This window comes from Acanthopagrus latus, chromosome 7 (genome assembly GCF_904848185.1).
Source record: "Acanthopagrus latus isolate v.2019 chromosome 7, fAcaLat1.1, whole genome shotgun sequence".
Taxonomy (NCBI): Eukaryota; Metazoa; Chordata; class Actinopteri; order Spariformes; family Sparidae; genus Acanthopagrus; species Acanthopagrus latus.
In genome coordinates this window covers 1,744,896-1,764,783 of record NC_051045.1, presented here as the reverse complement: position 1 = coordinate 1,764,783, position 19,888 = coordinate 1,744,896, and the positions used below count along the sequence as shown (strand labels likewise).

The window sequence follows — 19,888 nt, the reverse complement described above, 5'->3', positions numbered from 1 at the left end:
ATTCTAGTTTTATTTCCTGATGATGAAAAAGGTAACAGGTTGTTCCAGAAGAGGAAACTTTATTTATTTTCTCTGCAAGTATATTGACATTAGGGTCAAATTTCAAAAGAAACGTCCTGATGTGTAACTGTAGACGGTTAACACCACGGTTTCTTACGCTGTATCAAGTGGAGCTGATGTCTCAAGTAACTAGGTTGTTTTTATAGAACTGTTTAAGGAACAAATTTACTCAAGGCTGTGGCAATATGTAAAACGATATTTAGTAAAACAGTAGACAGTCTTGTGGTCAGTGGATGACAAACAAATTAAAGAAACAAGGACCCAGAAAAACTATATAAAGGCTGAGTTCTCTTGTCAAGACATCCTTCAACCTGCTGCTGCACGAGCGACTTGAATCTGATCATCATAAAACGGTAAGTTTTTAACTTTGTCTTTCATCACAGCACCAGCTTCACAGAAAAGACTGTTAGAAAAGGACAGTTACCCAGTGCTGATTTACAGATAATCATAGAAAAACAAAATATATCAGCTGATTGCATGGTGTCCACTTAATGAGGCAATCTTTCTCTAGGTTGTACTTATTTACAGTGCTACCTTCCCTTCCAGGATATAAGTTTATTTGAGTGTGCAAATAATATTCTTCTTTTAAACTAAAAGTAACTAAAAGTTTATTTTTCATGCTCTTATCAGAGATAAACTTAACAAAACTACATGAGTATACACATTTTATACTGACAAGTATATAGAAGAGATGAAGAATATTCGAATCATGCATGTTACGTAATATTTTGCTCAAGAATTGGATTAGAATTTTATTTTTTATGTGTGTTTCACTGTATCCATTTATTTTTTATGGATAAGAATATGAGATTATACCTAAATAAAACCCTGTGATACAAACAAATGTTAAAGGGGCAAAATGTCGTTTCAGAGAAGAAATTGGAACGCAGAATTGTAATAAATTAGAGAAGAACACTGTTTGAAGCTAGAAAGATGGCAGGGTCCGCCACATATAAACAAAGTAAAACAGTACAAATCTTGTTTGTAGTCATGAAAACAAAGAGAGTTTGATTATTAAGTTTGTTTAGGCAGATTTTTCTCTTCTGATTCAAATTCCTCACCAAAACTACAGTTTTCCTTCATGTTGGTATTTTGGTATCAGGTAAACTATTGAACAAGAGGTTTAATGAAAATACTCTCACAAAGAGAAGTATATCACCAATACCTTTAAGTTACTGTAATTTTGACTGACAGTTAAAATCTGAACAGTCTAACTTCTTTAATGTAACTTTCTAGAGATGGCGTCAGCTCTTCCTCTCGTTGTGCTCCTCTGTTTGGCCGTAAGTGATGATGCATCTTACAGTTTTTAAATCATTTGCTTTATTTAGACCTTCATTAAACCTTTTCTGCTTCTCTGAAATTATGATTTCATCTTCAGCAGTATGAAATCCTCACTTTGTCCCTTTTTTCTTCACAGTAATAATTCTTCGTCTTCTTCTACTTCTTAATTTAACGACAACGAACACCTTCCGAGCTGATTTAATGAATGTCTTGTTCATGTTCACAGGTGTCTGCTGCTGCAGGTAGGTAGCTGCAGGAGAAGCCATCATATATTCATACATTAATCCTCAACATGTCTTCTTTCAGACTAAGTAAAACAACTGAAATACACATTTATGTGTCTGTTTTAGACCAGATTTCTGTTCTAAACATTTAAATGGAAATTATTGCATGTTTAATAGATAAATCCTCATTGGTGATATAATTTCAGAACAGTTTGATTTATTGTGATATTAATTAGTTAAACAATTACACCCATTTATCCAAAATGTATCATTTATTTCTGAAGTTCTACAATAGTTTTATTATTTGCATATTTAAGCCCACAATTTCTGAACTCTTAAATAATTGTCTTAAATATGCAATATGTGAGAATTTTTCACCTGTTTAAGTTTTACACAAAACAAATACAGTCAGCCTCTAACCAGAGTTACTGCTAACTGCTGCTAACTGTGTTCTGTTACATCCATGATTGTAGCTACTGTTACCGTGTTAGCTAAGTTAGCCGTGAAGCTAGCCAGACAACCGGGGGAATGTTGGTGTTTACGCCGCCTGCACAGGAGCTTTAGATGCTTTCAGGCTCAGTGCTAGCTGCTTTGCATGCATGATATTTCAGCTTTGATGTAAGTGATCAACTGGGGAAGTTTCATGGTGATGTCTATTAGTTCAATTATTTATGTAATTCACCTGTGGTGTCTTGCCAACCCCAATGAATATGATGTAAAACTTGTGACTCAGATTTGAGCCTCATCCTGTTTGTCTAACATGAAAACTGTGCAGTCTGTCGTCCAGGCTGGACTCGGTTTGGGTCACGCAGTTTCATCGTTCAATGCAGAAAACTGACGGCGGCTGATGCAGAGGTGCGTAATTAATAACTCTCTGTTGGCCTTCAGGTAGTCGATTATCAAGTTTTAGCTTTTCAGAACCTGTTTGTATTTCTCTTCTGTCTTATTCTTCTCTGCATACATGCTGTCAGATGTTCCATATTGATTTTATGTTTCTGTTTTCGTCCCACCGTCTCCTCCATCAGCTCAACTGCATCCGCCGTGGTGGGAACCTGGCCTCAATCCACAACATCCGTTATCACAACTGGATCAGGGGATTGGTCAGAAGAACCTGTGGCTCCAATGAATTCACCTGGATCGGGCTGTCTGATGCAATTCAGGTGAGACATTTTTACACTTGCAGACAACAGACAAATCTGTAACCTGCAGTCAGTGCAGCTGTTCAGCAATCAGCTTTCTCTTCCAGGAGGGAAAGTGGCTGTGGACTGATGGGTCGAAGTTTGTCTTCAGTCGCTGGGGTCGCGGGGAGCCCAACAACCAGGGTGGTAAAGAACACTGTACCCACATCAACTTCAGAGGTACGAATATTATTTCTAAACCTAATGGTATTTTTAATTGAGAAGAAACATGGATAAAGACTGTGTTCATGTTTTTTTTTAATTTGTCTGTGAAGCAAGCAAATGTTGAATGCACTCTGATCAGTTCAACAAATCATTAACCGCAAAGACATTTGTTGTACTCAGTCACTCTTTTCTTTTTCACAGAGGACTATTGGAATGACGTACCCTGTAATCTCAGGTATCCTTCTGTTTGTGTGAGGAGACGTTGATGCCTCCGTCCTCCATCTGCCCTCCTGTGTACCGACATGATGCCACTTCCACCATGACGACGTTACTTTGTCTTTGATGTTACACTTAAATAAGAGCAACTTTCTCTGATGATTCACTTTTCATTTAATTCTTCAATCAAAATCCAGCATAGGAAATTGCCTCATTAAACTATGATTCAACATTTTTGATTTTTTTCTCTTTTACTGTCATATATTCACTATCTTTCATTTCAATCACAATCAGTACAAAAAAATAAAAATATACAGAAATAAAAATATTCTTTAAGCATAATACGTTTCTTTAATTTTGTATGTGTGTGTGTGAGACTTGTATTTGGTGACCAGACTGTCACAGAGAGTTGATGACAGACAAAACTCACAGCAGTGATGTAACAAGTATTTTGAACTTAAAGCCTCCATCCGTCGTATTTTGATATTTTTTGCAAATTTTTGAGTCCTTTTATTGGCAGTGTTGATGAGGCAAATGTTTGTAGACATATAACATCATTTCATGCTCAAAGTCCCTAAATTTAAGCTGTTGCTGATATGGAATAATGATATATGACTGTAGTAGAATCTGTGAGTCATACATCATTCCAACAGGGTTATAAAAGCTGTGCGGCTCCTTTAAGAATCAGGGCGGTGAGCAGTGTGTTAGTGGTCAAGAGACCTGGAGCAGACCGGTGTTAGTGACCAGAGCAGAGGTTGAACTTTAGCAGACAAGTTGTCTAGTAGCAGTAAATGTACAGTACAGGTTACAGTTTGACCATGAATAAACTCTGCAGCCCGTCAATACACAAGGAGAGCTTCAGTTTGAGTGACTGCTAATATTCATGCTGCTTGTCCATGCTAATATTGATGTTGTTGCTAATCCATGCTAGTGATGTTAGTGACTAACCACACCCCGACTCTCTGTTTTAGGAAGAACGTTGACTGTTAGTCAGGAAGAAAAACTGACTGACTGACTTTAAGTAGGAAAAATAAAAGTCCTGGATCCAAAACATTATTACATTACAATGTGTATCCCCATGCTCACACCAGCTTTTATACACGACTCTGATCAAAGAACAAGACTAAAATACTTAATTTCATAAACACAATAATTCTATTCAAATGACGGCGTGTTGAACAACCTAAATAGACCAATCAATCCATATGGAGGCATGCAGAGACTTTCTACAGGAACCTAGTTGAATATTTCCCAGTGACATTTATTTTCTTGATCATATGCAGGATCAGAGCTCTGTGGGTTGGATAAAGGGAGTTGCAACATACCAAAAATGTTCTTTTAACTTTTGTATTTTTTATTTTGTATTTTAAGTCTATCGCCATAGATCATAGTGTGTTATATCTACTAATTGCTGTTGCCCTTTTTGGTCTGACAGAGACACCTGCAGTGAGAGCAGACCTCCACAACAGCTCACCTGTACAAAGTGCTCTCAGCAGGGCACTGTGGACGTCTTCAGGAGGAGGTAAGCACAATGAAGTCCAAAATGTCCTCATGTGGCTGCTGCATTTTTGATTAAAGCAACATTATGTTGTATTTTGTTCCATTTTGTGCAACACACCTGTCAGAAAAACAAACACCAGGTGATGGTAACAGTTTTCAGATGAAATGTTACCTTACGTGCTAACTACAAACAACAGTCAGCAGCATGTAGTAACAATGCTATGTCTTGAAAAACTTTTCACTCAGAATAGTAATGTAACCTGAACCATCGACCAAAACATCTGGCTTTAACATGTCATGTCATGTCATGTCATTGTCCGTAACCGCTTATCCCTTTCCATGGGGTCGTGGCGTGTTGCTGCTGGAGCCAGTCCCAGCCTCGTCTCAGGGCGAGGGCAGGGTGCTCCCTGGATGAGTCACCAGCTCATCACAGGGCCTCACTGATGAGCAATGTGGGGTTCAGTATCTCGCTCAAGGACACTTCAGCATGCCGCTCAGCCCTGCCCGGAGCCGGGATTTGAACCAGGGACCTTCCGATCACTAGTCGACCTGCTACAGCCGCACCTGGCTTTAACGTGCTGACAGCTGATTAACTTTTGAAATGGGCTTTTATTCAGCGAAGCTGTGCAAATGATTTACAGCTGGTCTGAGACTCGTGTCTCTTGCTTGGTTACTCTCTTTCTCTCCTCAGACATCGTGTCGTCTTTGGTCTTTTCATCTCTGTCATGATGTCTGTAGAGGCTGCTGAGCCTGGTTTTGTTGCCCATCCTACAGAGGGGTTGGCCCAATGTAGAAATCTGACGTCAAGCCAAATTCCAAACCAGACTAGTGATACAGAATTTTATCACTAGGTGGCGTACATGACTCAGCCTCTTCTGAGTGGAACTTCATGAGTGTCCTGGCACCTCAATCTGTCTCAGGCATGTTCAGTCTGAAAACTGAAATCTTTGAGGCACATTTTCTCTGGTTAGGTGGGGGTGTCAGAGGTGTAACCCAAGACATTTATGGGAAATCTTTTCAAATCGTACATTTGAAGTGTTATTGTTAGAAACTTGTTTTGTGAAGTCACAAAGACATTTGACCATCAAAGTCAAATCAGTTCATCTTTTGGTCCAACTGGACATTTCTGCCAAATTTGAGGAAATTCCCTGGAGGTGATCATAAGATGTTTGGTTCACAGTCACCAGCGCAGGCATAGAAATACTTTCAAATGTAATTCTTCTGGCTTGTCATCAAAGCATCTGCTGTGGTGATGTAGAATCATCCAAACATGTATTTACAGTGAACATTGTAACTAAAAAATCTTGTTTCATCACTGTTTGTTACATTTCCATGTTTGAGCCTGTAGTCTAACTGGCTGAACTAACCTTCACTGTCATCACTGCAGTAGACTGCATGCTACTGCAAACACATCATGTGAATGAGAGCATGAAAACAACAAACAATTAAGTTGTGTTCCACATACTCAATCTGTTTATTCCATCTCATCAAATATTCCATATTTGAAACAGGCATATATTGTTAGTGGTTACTGGAAATATAAAAAATATAATAACGCTGAAAAGCATTTGACTAGTTTCAGATGCCACGACTGAACTGAAGATTAAACATGGCTTTAAGAGATAAGGGAGGACAGTACGCCAACAGCTTTGACTGCTTGGAATGAATCCAGGACAGAACACTCATGATATGTTTGTTTTAGATTTGTTTTCAGGTAAAAAGAGTTTCCTGGTATAATGGGTGTGTCATTACCCAAACAGTAGTCATGTTCCTGATTTGTTTGACTATATTTTACATTTTCATGCTCTTCTTCATATGATGTGTTTGCAGTAGCATGCAGTCTACTGCAGTGATGACAGTGAAGGTTTGATCAGACAGCTAGATTACAGGATCAAACATGGCAATATAACAAACAGTGATGAAACTACTTCATTGAGTTACAATATTCACTGCATGAAAAAAAATCCGCATTTTCTGATTCCAGCTTTGTAAAAGTAAATGTTTTATATCAATTTTTTTCTATAGATGCATGTTTGGATGATTCTGATGACAAGCCAGAAGAATTACATTTGAAAGTATTTCTATGCCTGCGCTGGTGATTGTGAACCCAACATCTTATGATCACCTCCAGGGAATTTCCTCAGATTGGGCAGAAGCGTCCAGTTGGACCCAAGGATGAAGTGATTTGACTTTAGCTGTCAAATGTCTTTGTGATGTCATAAAACAGGTTTCGAACAATACGGTGACAACTTCTATTTCACCCAAAATATTATGAGTCTGGAAAGTCTTGGATGTAAACTGCTACTTAACTGGCGCGTGGAAGCATACAAATGTAAGGGAGTAATTCTAGTTTTATTTCCTGATGATGAAAAAGGCAACAGGTTGTTCCAGAAGAGGAAACTTTATTTATTTTCTCTGCAAGTATATTGACATTAGGGTCAAATTTCAAAAGAAACATCCCGATGTGTAACTGTAGACGGTTAACACCACGGTTTCTTACGCTGTATCAAGTGGAGCTGATGTCTCAAGTAACTAGGTTGTTTTTATAGAACTGTTTAATGAACAAATTTACTCAAGGCTGTGGCAATATGTAAAACGATATTTAGTAAAACAATAGACATCCTCATGGTCAGTGGATGACAAACAAGATAAAGAAACGCCCAGAAAAACTATATAAAGGCTGAGTTCTCTTGTCAAGACATCCTTCAACCTGCTGCTGCACGAGCGACTTGAATCTGATCATCATAACACGGTAAGTTTTTAACTTTGTCTTTCATCACAGCACCAGCTTCACAGAAAAGACTGTTAGAAAAGGACAGTTACCCAGTGCTGATTTACAGATAATCATAGAGCAGTGGCCCCCGGGCCACATCCGGCCCGCCGGCCTCCTGTTTGTGGCCCCAGAACTGTTATTCCTTCACTCTGTGTTCCGGTTCGGTCAGTGCGTGAACACACCGGGACTTGTTTCCATGCCAACGATACACAGACAGCTGGGTCGCTCACTGCTGCGAGCGAAACTTTTAACTCTCACTTTCGTTTTCGGAGCAGTTCACATATTTACATTCTGCCGGTTGTAAGGGATTAAAAACAGCGTGTTCAAAGTAAAACCGCTTTAACAAAGTAGACAGTGACAGTCAGAAGAATCAGCTGTGTGTTTGCATTCACGTGCCCTCTGACGCAGACGAGGCGCATTTATCTGACCAATCAGCAATAACTTATACTAGATTTTATATAAATCAATCTTCTTCATTCCTAATCTTCGATCATACACTTCATTTGCAACAACCTACCAGACGGACTGTCTCTCCCGGTAAACACTCTTTCACTCATGGTGCCAACATTAAAACTCAGCACCATTTAATCACAGAGCAAATGACGTGAATTAACCCACAACCATCTTACACATCATCTTATTCACAAACACATTCATGAACCATAATTACACCAACACCAACAGAATACCCAAGAGTCATTGCGCCACAGTCCACGAGGGGCGTTACAATATGAGAAGCTGTGATGGAGATTTACAACTTAAAATGGCAAAATGAGACGAAGCATAGGACGTTTGAAGGGACATTTCCTCAAAATTCAGAGGTAAGCACAACACAAATAAATGCACTGAAATCGTCATATCAAGCTGCAAGCAGGATTCGAGTCACATCTATAACACAATGAAATAAAATAATGCATGACTGAAGTGATGGACACAAACAAAAAGAGGAAATATTCAACTGAGTATTTTAAGTTATGTTAAAATGGAAATGACATTTTATTTTAGTACATATTTTGTTGTTATGAATGAAAAGGACATTTTGTTTTGAATATTACAGCATTATTGCATGTGGCCTAACCGACCTCAATACATGGACCTTTGAATCATTGAAAAAAATGTTGTGGCCCTTTAAGATTTGTATTTGAGTACCCCTGTCATAGAAAAACAAAATATATCAGCTGATTGCATGGTGTCCACTTAATGAGGCAATCTCTCTCTAGGTTGTACTTATTTACAGTGCTACCTTCCCTTCCAGGATATAAGTTTATTTGAGTGTGCAAATAATATTCTTCTTTTAAATTAAAAGTAACTAAAAGTTTATTTTTCATACACTTATCAGAGATAAATGTATCAAAACAACATAAGTATACTCAGTTTATACTGACAAGCATATAGAAGAGTTTACAAATATTTGGATCGTATATATTACTTAATGTTTTGCTCCAGAATAAACTTAAGAATTTGATTTTTTATGTGTGTTTCACTGTATCCAGTTATTTTTTGTGTATAAGAAAATAAAATTATACCTAAATAAATTGTGATACTTTTAAAGTATGAAATGATAGATACAAATATTAAAGGGGCACTATGTAGAAATTGGAACGCAGAATTTCAATATTACAACATTGAGATAAAATACCATCTCAGAAATATTGATTTTTACCTCAAGTGAATAAACAAGCTGTTCTCAGAGGGAAATAAGGTCCCAGAACACTGTTTGTAAAACTAGAGCGGTAGCAGGGTCCGCCACATATAAACAAAGTAAAACAGTACGAATTGTGTTTTTTTCTTTAAAGTCAGTTTGTTTATTCAGTAAACAAAGAGTTTGATTATTACGTTTGTTAAGGCAGATTTTTCTCTTCTGATTTAAAATTCCTCACCAAAACTACAGTTTTCCTTTAACATATGTTGATATTGAGCTATTTCAAGAGGCAAAGTTTACCTGCAGTATAAAACTTTTGAACCAGAAGTTTAATGAGAGCACTTTCACAAAATGAAGTATATAACCAGTTACTGTAATTTTGACTGACAGTTAAAATCTGAACAGTCTAACTTCTTTAATGTAACTTTCTAGAGATGGCGTCAGCTCTTCCTCTCGTTGTGCTCCTCTGTTTGGCCGTAAGTGATGATGCATCTTACAGTTTTTAAACCATTTGCTTTATTTAGACCTTCATTAAACCTTTTCTACTTCTCTGAAATTATTATTTCATCTTCAGCAGTATGACATTCTCACTTTGTCCCTTTTGTCTTCACAGTAATAATTCTTCATCTACTTCTACTTCTTAATTTAACAACAACAAACACCTTCTGAGCTGATTTAATGAATGTCTTGTTCATGTTCACAGGTGTCTGCTGCTGCAGGTAGGTAGCTGCAACTTTCAGCTCTGTCCAGTGATGGAAGTTCATCCAGAACACATCATGTGGTTTGCTCGAGTCATTACACAGAGCAGTTCACCAACACGCCACGCCAAGTTGATTTCTTTTAAAGGGGAGACACTACAGGAGAAGCCATCATATATTCATACATTAATCCATCACATGTCTTCTTTCAGACTAAACAAAACAACTAAAATACACATTTATGTGTCTGTTTTAGTCCAGATTTCTGTTCTAGACATTTAAATGGAAATTATTGCATGTTTAATTTGATATTATTCCAGAAAAATACGTTTTGTCGTGATATTAATTAGTTAAACAATTTCATCCATTTATCCAAAATGTATCATTTATTTCTGAAGTTCTACAATAGTTTTATTATTTGCATATTTAAGCCCGCAATTTCTGAAAACTCTGAAATAATTGTCTGAAAGGTGCAATATGTGAGAATTTTTCACCTGTTCAATTTATGCACAAACAAATACAGTCAGCCTCTAACCAGAGTTACTGCTAACTGCTGCTAACTGTGTTCTGTTACATCCATGATACTGTTGCCGTGTTAGCTAAGTTAGCCATGGAGCTAGCCAGACAACTGGGGGAATGTTGGTGATCTCTCTAATTGAATACATAAACATAGTTGACATAATGTCAACATTATTTCACGTTCTGTTGATAATTTTAGTTAATGTTTGAATGGTTTAATAACAAAGATTCTGACATATTTCAGCTTTGATGTAAGTGAATTTTCATGGTGATGTCTATCAGTTGAATTATTTATCTAATTCACCTGTAGTGTCTTGCCAACCCCAATGAATATGATGTGAAACTTCTGACTCAGATTTGAGCCTCATCCTGTTTGTCTGTCTAACATGAAAACTGTGATGCAGCCTGTCCTCCTGGTTGGTCTCGGCTTGGCGCGCGCTGTTTCATTGTTCAACGCAGAAGACTGACGATGGCTGATGCAGAGGTGCGTAGTTAATAACTCTTTATCACATTTTAGCTTTTCAGAACCTGTTTGTATTTCTCTCTTCTGTCTTATTCTTCTCTGCGTACATGTGCACAGATCTTCCATGTTGACTCAGGCCACGTCCACACGTACCAAAACAGTCTTTTTTTTCCTCCATCTTCCTCGACATCGTTTCAAGAATATTTGCATCCAAACGTATCCACTGAAAAAGACTCAAAACGCTGTAGTTCATATTCCAGGCCTCTAGGTGGCGCTTGAAATTCACCAAAAACGGAGAAGAGATGGAGCATACGCGTGAAGCTTGTGCACTGTACAAAGACAGACAGTAGAACATAGACATACACATAGACATAATATACGTAGATGCCTCATAGACTGACGCTGCCTGTTGGAGCTGACGTATCAGCGCGGCCGCCATCTTGGATGGGTCTCCAATGCGACCCCCCTGCATTTATTTCTACTGAGGAAGGTGTATCCACAACTACAATAATCATAACCTCCCAAATTTGTACCGGATTTTCACACAGTTACAAACGGCAGAGATTTAGTTATGACACAGGGCGCTGTCACAAAGATTATTAAAAAAAAAAAAAAAATCTTACTTGTGAAAGGTAATCCCCCACGATCTGGTACAACACTGCGCCGGCTATTGCAACCATAAACTGCACAAAATACGGTCATAGTTGCTCATCTCCGTTGATTCCGATTGACTCTGGTGCTAGCCTACAGTGAGGAGACCCAACCAAGATGGCGGAGACGCGGGATTACGTTCCAGCACGCTATGAGGCGTCTACGTATATTATGTCTATGGACATTATGTCTATGTAGATATATATTCCGTACTGTAGGAGCAAGTGGGCCTGTTCCAAGATGGCTGCCCTGTAGGCACGCCGCTCTAGTGGGCGGCAGCAGTCAATGCAGCATCTATGTATATGTGTCTATGCAGTAGAAGGAGAAACCGAACGCAACAAGAAGAAGACAAAAATGGGTAGTGTAAGGAAACCAGCATCGTTTGTGTGGACCGATAATGAGGTCGAACTGCTGCTGCGACTCACACTCAACTACAAGGCGAGTAAGTTGCAAGAAACACGAGCACAAGCTGTAGTCCACCATTGTTTTTCTTGTTGCGGGGTTCAGAGGTCAAAGGCTAAATGTCGAGGGGTGGGGCGATGGTGTCATCAATGCGGAAAGTATGCGGATTCGCCGTCTACATGAAAACGCGAGGGTTGAGTTTTTCGGATTTTTCCACCCTGACACCCGGTTTCAAAAAAGTGTGTTTTCAGGATCCTTGTTGACTATCAGCCAAAACGATGCAAAACATGTGTTTACACTAAAGAGCGTTTCCGTATGGACGGGGCCTTAGTATCTCTGTTTTCTCCTATTGTCTCCTCTATCAGCTCAACTGCATCCGTCTTGGTGGGAACCTGGCCTCAGTCCACAGCTACAGGGAACACCTCGTGATCAGGAGTCTGATTAGAAGAGGCCTTCACTTTCATGCGCGTGTCTGGATCGGGCTGTCTGATGCAATTCAGGTGAGTCATTTTTACACGTGCAGACTACAGACAAATCTGTAACCTGCAGTCAGTGCAGCTGTTCAGCAACCAGCTTTCTCTTCCAGGAGGGAAAGTGGATGTGGACGGATGGGTCGAGGGTCTGGTTCACTCGCTGGGCTCGCAGGGAGCCCAACAACGACAGAGGAAGAGAAGACTGTACCGAGATCATCTTCAGAGGTACGAATATTATTTCTAAACTTCACAATGTTTTTGTTGTTGTTGTTGTTGTCTTTTTTGTTTTGATACAAATTGTATTCATGTTATTTGTCTGTGGAACAAGCATTATATTTAAATGTACTCTGATCAGTTCAACAAGTCATTAACTGCAAAGACATTCATTGTACTCAGTCACTCTTTTCCTTCCACAGGGAACTATTGGAATGATACACGATGTACCAATAGGTATGCTTCTGTTTGTGTGAGGAGACGTTGATGCCTCCGTCCTCCATCTGCCCTCCTGTGTACCGACATGATGCCACTTCCACCATGACGACGTTACTTTGTCTTTGATGTTACACTTAAATAAGAGCAACTTTCTCTGATGATTCACTTTTCATTTAATCCTTCAAATCAGAATCCAGCAAATCAGTAAATGGCAGCATAGGAAATTGAAATCATTTAACATTTTTGATTTTTTTCTCATTTACTGTCATATATTCACTATCTTTCATTTCAATCACAATCAATACAAAAAATAAAATACACTGAAATAAAAATATTCTTTAAGCAAAATACGTCTCTTTAAATGCAAATGTTTGTAGACACTTAACATCATTTCGTGCTCAAAGTCCCTAAATTTAAGCTGTTGCTGATATGGAATAATGATATATGACTGTAGTAGAATCTGTGAGTCATACATCATTCCAACAGGGTTATAAAAGCTGTGCAGCTCCTTTAAGAATCAGGGCGGTGAGCAGTGTGTTAGTGGTCAAGCAAGAGACCTGGAGCAGACCGGTGTTAGTGACCAGAGCAGAGGTTGAACTTTAGCAGACAAGTTGTCTAGTAGCAGTAAATGTACAGTACAGGTTACAGTTTGACCATGAATAAACTCTGCAGCCCGTCAATACACAAGGAGAGCTTCAGTTTGAGTGACAGCTAGCACTATTCCTGCTAATATTCATGCTGCTTGTCCATGCTAATATTGATGATGTTGCTAATCCACGCTAGTGATGTTAGTGACTGACCACACCCCCACTCTCTGTTTCAGGAAGAACGTTGAGTGTTAGTCAGGAAGAAAAACTGACTGACTGACTTTAAGTAGGAAAAGTAAAAGTCCTGGATCCAAAACATTAAAACGTGTATCCCCATCCAGCCCAAAGTTAATTCAGATTGGTTGTTAAACCATTTTCTTAGGCTCTTTTTAAAGGTTATACCCTGATTGTTCCTCCCCGAGATGTCAGAAGCTCTGTAAATGCTTCTATCACTGATCAATAGGAGTCTGAACACACTGAAGCCTGCAGCCAACCTGTAGCTGCCCCTATTAGCTGTAAACAACATATAGTCTTAAATAGCCCAAGTTGTAATTTACTAACAATATGACTGAAAATTAACACTGCACAGATGATGTTCTAATTAAATATACTGGCTCCTGGGGCGAAAAACGCTCATTTTGACATCACAAGCTTTTAGTCACAACTCTGATCAATGAAGAGACTAAAGACTAAAGACTAAAATACTTAATTTTATAAACACAATAATTCTATATGAATGAGGGCTTAAGGCAGTGCAGTGCAAATTAATAAAACACCCACTTGGCTTTGTTTTTTGTTACCTGAACCATTTGAAAAAGTGACCGTATTGTCTGTAATCTGACTGCTGGCACAGCTTTTGTTGTGTGCTGCCTCACACAGGGCACCGCTGTTGATCCCTTCAAGGTGGTTCTCCGTGTTCATTAATAAATCATTTCATTAATTGAAAATAACAATTTAATATAGTCAATAATCAATTAATATTCTCAATCGATTCCCAACACTTTGATTATGAACCGGTATGAACCAGCAGAGCTACTCAGTGCTGTCAGAGCAGGTTATCAGATAAGTTTTAGTGCTAGTGAATTATCAAGGAAAAGTCAACAGAAAAAGTACCTACACGTGCTTCCAAATAATCCAGGAAGTCAGCAGAAAAACTGACAAGTAGGTTTTCACATGCAAGGAATTTGATTTGGTGTTCAGTTCACAATAACTATGGTAATAAAAGGGAGGAAGAAGTGCAGCAAAAGATAAGAAACAGAAAATAAAATGTAGATACAAAGAAAGACAGAGACTGGTTCCCGTTATATACGCTGGAGAGAGAGAGACATGCAGAGGCTTGCACATGTCCTGACAGAGTCTGTTAACACTCTCCTTAAGGAAACTGTGAATCATTAAAGGTTATTAGGTTGAAAATGTATGGATAACAGGAAGAGATCTGCAGTGAGTGATGCACTTTGTAAATATCCTTCATGAGAACGTGGTAAAGATCTTCCAAGAAGTCTTTACTTCCTTCTGATAATCTTGGAGCAGAAAGTAAATCATTACCTTTCTTACGGTCTGCTACACCCAACAAGTCCGACAATCTGACCTCGATTGTGTGTTTACATTTAAAAAACAAAAGAAATGTACTGGATAGGTGCCAATATAGTACACAATAAATACAGGTGTGACTGATCCAGCTGCCATTGTTGTTACCTGCTACTGAGCTGCAAACACCATGTTGGGCTTCAGGCTTCCCATCAGCACACTGTGTGAGTACACGGCTGCATTCTTCTTAGATGATGTTAATACTTATGAATACTTTCATGATAAACGATTGGAGTCTATAAAGGAGGCATGTTTTTTTTTTTTTTTTGTCATTGAGTCTGATGGGACGTCCAGTGTGTGTGTGTGTGTGTGTGTGTGTGTGTGTGTGTGTGTGTGTGTGTCTTGTAAAACAAGATAAACACAGATTGACAGTGATGATGTGTTTTTTTCAGTGCTGGCAACAACTTGTTTGCTCATGACAGCAGGTAAATATCAATATTACAATGATGATATATATATATATTTCTTTTCATACATGTAGTGAACATCATTAAACTCAAACTTGTTTTTATTTATTTATTTTTTAGATGTTTCTGCAAAGAGTGTCATCAGCTGTGACAACGGAGTCAGTGTTCAACATCTCAGCTGTGGTACGACTCAACAGTACATTTGGTGGATGACCTGAATTAACCAATCAAACCATGTCGAGGCCCGCAGAGACTTTCTGCAGGAACCTAGTTGAATATTTCACAGTGGCTTTTATTTTCTTGATCATATGCAGGATCAGAGCTCTGTGGGCTGGATAAAGGGAGTTGCAACATACCAAAAATATTCTTTTAATTCTTGTATTTTATGACATAAAAAGAAGTCTGTTTTCATAGATCATAGTTCCTTATATGCAGTCATTACTGTCACCCTTTCAGTCTTATTTTTTGCGCTCTCTGTAACAGACAGCGGTGTGATCAGTGTGCAGGCAGCTCTGTATGGACGAGCAGACAGAGACACCTGCAGTGAAGGCAGACCTCCACAACAGCTCACCAATACAAAGTGCTCTCAGCAGGGCACTGTGGACGTCCTCAGGAGGAGGTAAGCAAAACGAAGTCCAAAATGTCCTCATGTGGCTGCTGCATTTTTGATTAAAGCAACATTATGTTGGAACACACCTGTCGTAAAAACAAAAACAGTAAACCAGAAAACATTTTCTCTCTAACATAGGATCCAGCTTCACCAGATTCTGTTATAAACAACATCATCATTTATACAAGCGGTTTGATATTTGCTGTAATCCCTTAATATTTATTTTTCAACATATTTCCCCACATTAACACACATAGACTAGCAGGAAATTGTTTTACAGCAGTGATAACATCATCACTGTAAAGATGGTGACCTCGGAGCTCCTCCTTAATCTCTGGGAAGATCTTGTAGTCTGATGTTGCCAAATCAGATAATATGAGCAGGTTGAGTGTTGGAAGAATTCATTTTTGCAGGCCTGCGTGGCAGCCGTCACCTCCAGGCTCTCAGACGGTCAGATTCCAGGTACCTGGAACAGAAATACCACAAAGGTTGTTCCTCTTAGTTTTCCTTCACAATCAGTCAAAGAGTCAGACTGCTTGTGCAAAATGAACAAGAACTTTCTAACTCCTCTCCTTTTACCTTTGGCCATGAACTCATGAATCTCTCCTTGTAGGTACATTAACATGCTACGTCAGGATTAATCTCTAAGTGCAGCTGGCTAACAGAGATTTGTTAGTATATTTCATTGTGTCCTGTCAGACATGCACCTCGCTGACGGACGTTTATTCTGTCTGTCTCATGTCTGAATACAATAACCTGAAGCCAGCGTCGTCATGCATCCCGTCTATAAAAAGGGCTTTTGACAAGTGGACATTTTGAAATGTAATGATTGAAGAAAAGCAGTTAAAATGATACGTGACGTAGTGTTTATAATAACACACTTAAAATGTAGATGTTGAAAAGTCTCTGATAGTAAGCAAAGGTAAAACTGTACTTAATTTACCATAGTTTTGTTTTGTATTGTCTTTTTGTGTTTCCTGTAGGTGTGATGGCAAGAGAGTGTGTGAACTGAGTACAAATGTGCTCCGTACTTCTGATCCCTGCCCCGGCATCTTTAAATACTTGGAGACCAACTACACCTGCTTCCCTGCATGTCAGTCACATGTCTGCATGAAATGAAGTTCCAACACTTGCTCACAGCAGCATTTAAAACAGTGAAATCAGTTGGTTTCAATAGAATTACCCAGATAAGTTAAACTGCTTACAAGAAGCTTATAACCTCCAGACAATCACTAAAATAAATGTTGGCCACGTACATTTCTTCAAGCCTCAGATACAGACACAGAAACTTGTTCTGCTGAAACTCTATTTTTAATTACCCTTTAAACATGTAATGTGATATCACACTTACTGTAGAAATGTTGATATAGTTTATAGTGGAATGTACCAGTAAATGTCAATGTCATTTTCTTCTGGGCTGGACATTTAGAAGAAGGGAGAGATAGGTGCTTCAAAATGGAGGAAGCTATCAGGGCGTAACTGTGTGATGCACATTTGTTTAATCTCTGTGTTCCACAGTTCACCTGGTGGTTTGCGAGCACTCTCTGGCACGCCTTTATTGTGGTAAGGTCACTTTTTTTTGTACATGTTCTTGTATGTGTGATACAATAATAATGAAATAAAGATTGAGTTGTTGTGTTTTCATTGCATTTTAATCATTCTTGCTCATTTTGTCCCCTGCCTCTTGAAATCTTCGTCTTCCCCTCAGATGAAGGGCAGGTTATACTCGTGTACGGGGCTGATTATGGGCGCCGTGACCGCACCACATGTTCTTACCAACGTCCTGCTGCTCAGATCCAAAATGTCTACTGCTCACACCCTACGGGAAGAGTGGCTGAAAGGTACAGTCGCACACTCTTTGTTCATTCCACCTTCTGATCGTCGAAGTCAAAGTCCTGGTCCAATGTAACATCCAAATCAAAGTACAATATTTTGATGCCATCTTGTTAATGACACACATATTTCGTATCTCTGTGCACATTTCAGCCTGAATTATTAAACCACTTTAATCTGCATCCACAGCTGTAATGGAAAAAACAGCTGTATTATCAGAGCAAGCAACTCAGTGTTTGGAGACCCCTGTGTCGGCACTTATAAGTACCTGGAGGTGGCCTACACATGCCAGTGTGAGTAACTCTGAGGCCATGTTTCACATCACACAGTGTGTTTACATGCACATCTTAGTCAGATTACAGCCATAGTTCGACTATGTTACTCAATCAGACAACTGCAACTGTCCAAGTATACATGCCGGTGAGAAAATTGATTATTGTCCGAAGCCTGTCATACCACGATAGGTGGCGCTGTAGTCATTTCAACTAGTGGAAATAGTGCTGCCTCAGCATTAAGCAGAGGCTGATCTGTGGTCTGGATGTGAAAAGGAAGATGATGATTTTAAAACATAGAAATTTAGAGATATCTCTGCATGAGGTTGATATACTAGTGTTAAAAAAAAACAATCCCAGCCTTTGTAAATTCAAAATCATATATTTTATACATTGAGGCCACATTTGTATTTGGAATTGAAGCAATAATAATCATTTATAATCATGAGGAAATACACTTAAAGCTGCTGTAAGCCAACTTCCTGTCTGTTTTACACTTATCATTCCCCTCCTCCTCTTCACGTCACCACTAATGGAGGTGGCGTCAAACCATTTAAAATTCTGTACATGAAATAATGCATAGACTTTTAAGATTTGTTTACACAGAGACTCCAGTGGTTTAAAGACAGTTTCCAGCTTGATCCCAACATGTGATACAATCTGACATACAGGGACACCAGAAAATCATCTTTACAGCACGAGCAGGAGGAGGACAGACATGTGTTACTGACCAGACTCTTTGTTGGAGTATAGAGCAATTTAACAATTATTGAGTAAATTAATAAATAGAGCAACGCCTACAGCAACTTTAAGAAAAGTCACTTAAATGATCAGTTTAACATGAGTGTGTCTTCTGTTCTTTTGCAGATCCTGTCTGAGCGTATTGACACCACAGTAATACCACATCGGTCATATTCAACAAAAGGTCTGATCTGTCTGTGATTAAGTGTGGGAACCAATGGAGCTGAGCAAATATTAATTTAACACAACGTTTTTCTTTTCCCCCCTTAAAATAACAGCCGTAGAGTCTGATGATGGTCCAGTGTTGTGACAGGCTGAACGGAGTCTCTTGTTTCTGCTCCTGCTCAGTGAAGAGGGGAGGTGATCACAGTTACATGTTTACAGGTTGTCAACATATAGTGTTGATATAAACTTAAAATCATTTTTCTTTTTTTAACCTGAATTAGATTTAGGTTTTGTTTGTTTGTTTTTTTTTTTTCATTTTACACGATATTGATTGTTGTATTTTCAGTGTATTTTTCCACCTCGTGCATGTTGAATCGTCTGTGTTTGGAAAACGCTGTGTGATAAACTTCCCATTTCCCTCCTGTGACCTCCTGCCAGTTTGTGTTTTAATCACTGACGATTTCTGCTGAAATTTGAGGATAATAAATCTTGTTTGTTATAGAAATTGGAATGTCTGATACTTAACTTTGTGTCAAGGAGGATTCTAGAACTACTGAGGTCATGCAGCCAGCCCTGCGTGGGGCGTTCAGGGACATATCCCTCCACAAGACATGTTCAAACACATTCTGAGACTAACAACAGTGACTTAGAGTATAATGTCAGTGCAAATACATAAATGAAAACTGTGTCAGGGTGGCCGTGGCACATAGAGGACATGACCAAGGTGTCCTCAGTGGCAGCTCGGCTCTCACATGTTTGCCTGCTAGGGAGCTCTGACACATCTCTTGTTTTTCCTGTTCCAGCACATCGTCAAATGATAAAAATCACTTAGTTGAGAAACTGTACGTGACATTTAAATGTCTAGAGCAGCATCCGGCCCGCCGGCCTCCTGTTTGTGGCCCCAGAACTGTTATTCCTTCACTCTGTGTTCCGGTTCGGTCAGCGCGTGAACACACCGGGACTTGTTTCCATGCCAACGATACACAGACAGCTGGGTCGCTCACTGCTG

The 19,888-nt window shown here is 39.0% G+C and overlaps 3 protein-coding genes across 4 annotated transcripts; all 3 read left to right on the top strand.

The window, feature by feature from the left end:
- The first annotated feature begins 345 nt into the window (after window positions 1-345).
- LOC119022495 (galactose-specific lectin nattectin-like) lies at window positions 346-3,466 on the top strand. Its single transcript, XM_037103451.1, has 7 exons — window positions 346-413; window positions 1,297-1,340; window positions 1,568-1,583; window positions 2,341-2,420; window positions 2,591-2,725; window positions 2,812-2,923; window positions 3,110-3,466. Exons 2-7 carry the CDS (start codon window positions 1,299-1,301, stop codon window positions 3,172-3,174), a joined length of 450 nt encoding a protein of 149 aa, XP_036959346.1. The 5' UTR covers window positions 346-413; window positions 1,297-1,298; the 3' UTR covers window positions 3,175-3,466.
- Window positions 3,467-4,627: 1,161 nt separating this feature from the next.
- Window positions 4,628-12,993, top strand: LOC119022496 (galactose-specific lectin nattectin-like). Its single transcript, XM_037103452.1, has 7 exons — window positions 4,628-4,646; window positions 9,472-9,515; window positions 9,743-9,758; window positions 10,661-10,740; window positions 12,138-12,272; window positions 12,359-12,470; window positions 12,662-12,993. The coding sequence occupies exons 2-7, from the start codon at window positions 9,474-9,476 to the stop codon at window positions 12,724-12,726; spliced, it is 450 nt and encodes a 149-aa protein (XP_036959347.1). The 5' UTR covers window positions 4,628-4,646; window positions 9,472-9,473; the 3' UTR covers window positions 12,727-12,993.
- A 165-nt stretch (window positions 12,994-13,158) lies between these two features.
- On the top strand, window positions 13,159-19,306 carry LOC119022490 (L-rhamnose-binding lectin SML-like). Of its 2 annotated transcripts, XM_037103444.1 has the most exons (10): window positions 13,159-15,015; window positions 15,244-15,276; window positions 15,379-15,441; window positions 15,742-15,877; window positions 16,852-16,961; window positions 17,387-17,431; window positions 17,577-17,709; window positions 17,891-17,994; window positions 18,841-18,898; window positions 18,993-19,306. In XM_037103444.1, exons 1-9 carry the CDS (start codon window positions 14,982-14,984, stop codon window positions 18,849-18,851), a joined length of 669 nt encoding a protein of 222 aa, XP_036959339.1. In that variant the 5' UTR covers window positions 13,159-14,981; the 3' UTR covers window positions 18,852-18,898; window positions 18,993-19,306. The 2 variants fall into 2 exon arrangements, with proteins under 2 accessions (XP_036959339.1, XP_036959338.1); XM_037103443.1 differs by having other exon boundaries at window positions 18,841-19,306.
- The last annotated feature ends 582 nt before the right edge of the window (window positions 19,307-19,888 follow it).

What these genes read in the sequence shown, in the direction of transcription:
- LOC119022495 (XM_037103451.1), top strand. Translation starts at nt 1,299, where the DNA reads ATGGCGTCAGCTCTTCCTCTCGTTGTGCTCCTCTGTTTGGCC. An exon ending in TGACGGCGGCTGATGCAGAG is followed by an intron (nt 2,421 to 2,590) that starts GTGCGTAATTAA and finishes CTCCTCCATCAG; the next exon opens with CTCAACTGCATCCGCCGTGG. An exon ending in GGCTGTCTGATGCAATTCAG is followed by an intron (nt 2,726 to 2,811) that starts GTGAGACATTTT and finishes TTTCTCTTCCAG; the next exon opens with GAGGGAAAGTGGCTGTGGAC.
- LOC119022496 (XM_037103452.1), top strand. Translation starts at nt 9,474, where the DNA reads ATGGCGTCAGCTCTTCCTCTCGTTGTGCTCCTCTGTTTGGCC. An exon ending in TGACGATGGCTGATGCAGAG is followed by an intron (nt 10,741 to 12,137) that starts GTGCGTAGTTAA and finishes CTCCTCTATCAG; the next exon opens with CTCAACTGCATCCGTCTTGG. An exon ending in TACCGAGATCATCTTCAGAG is followed by an intron (nt 12,471 to 12,661) that starts GTACGAATATTA and finishes TTCCTTCCACAG; the next exon opens with GGAACTATTGGAATGATACA.
- LOC119022490 (XM_037103444.1), top strand. Translation starts at nt 14,982, where the DNA reads ATGTTGGGCTTCAGGCTTCCCATCAGCACACTGT. An exon ending in GTGGACGTCCTCAGGAGGAG is followed by an intron (nt 15,878 to 16,851) that starts GTAAGCAAAACG and finishes TGTTTCCTGTAG; the next exon opens with GTGTGATGGCAAGAGAGTGT. An exon ending in CTACACCTGCTTCCCTGCAT is followed by an intron (nt 16,962 to 17,386) that starts GTCAGTCACATG and finishes TGTGTTCCACAG; the next exon opens with TTCACCTGGTGGTTTGCGAG.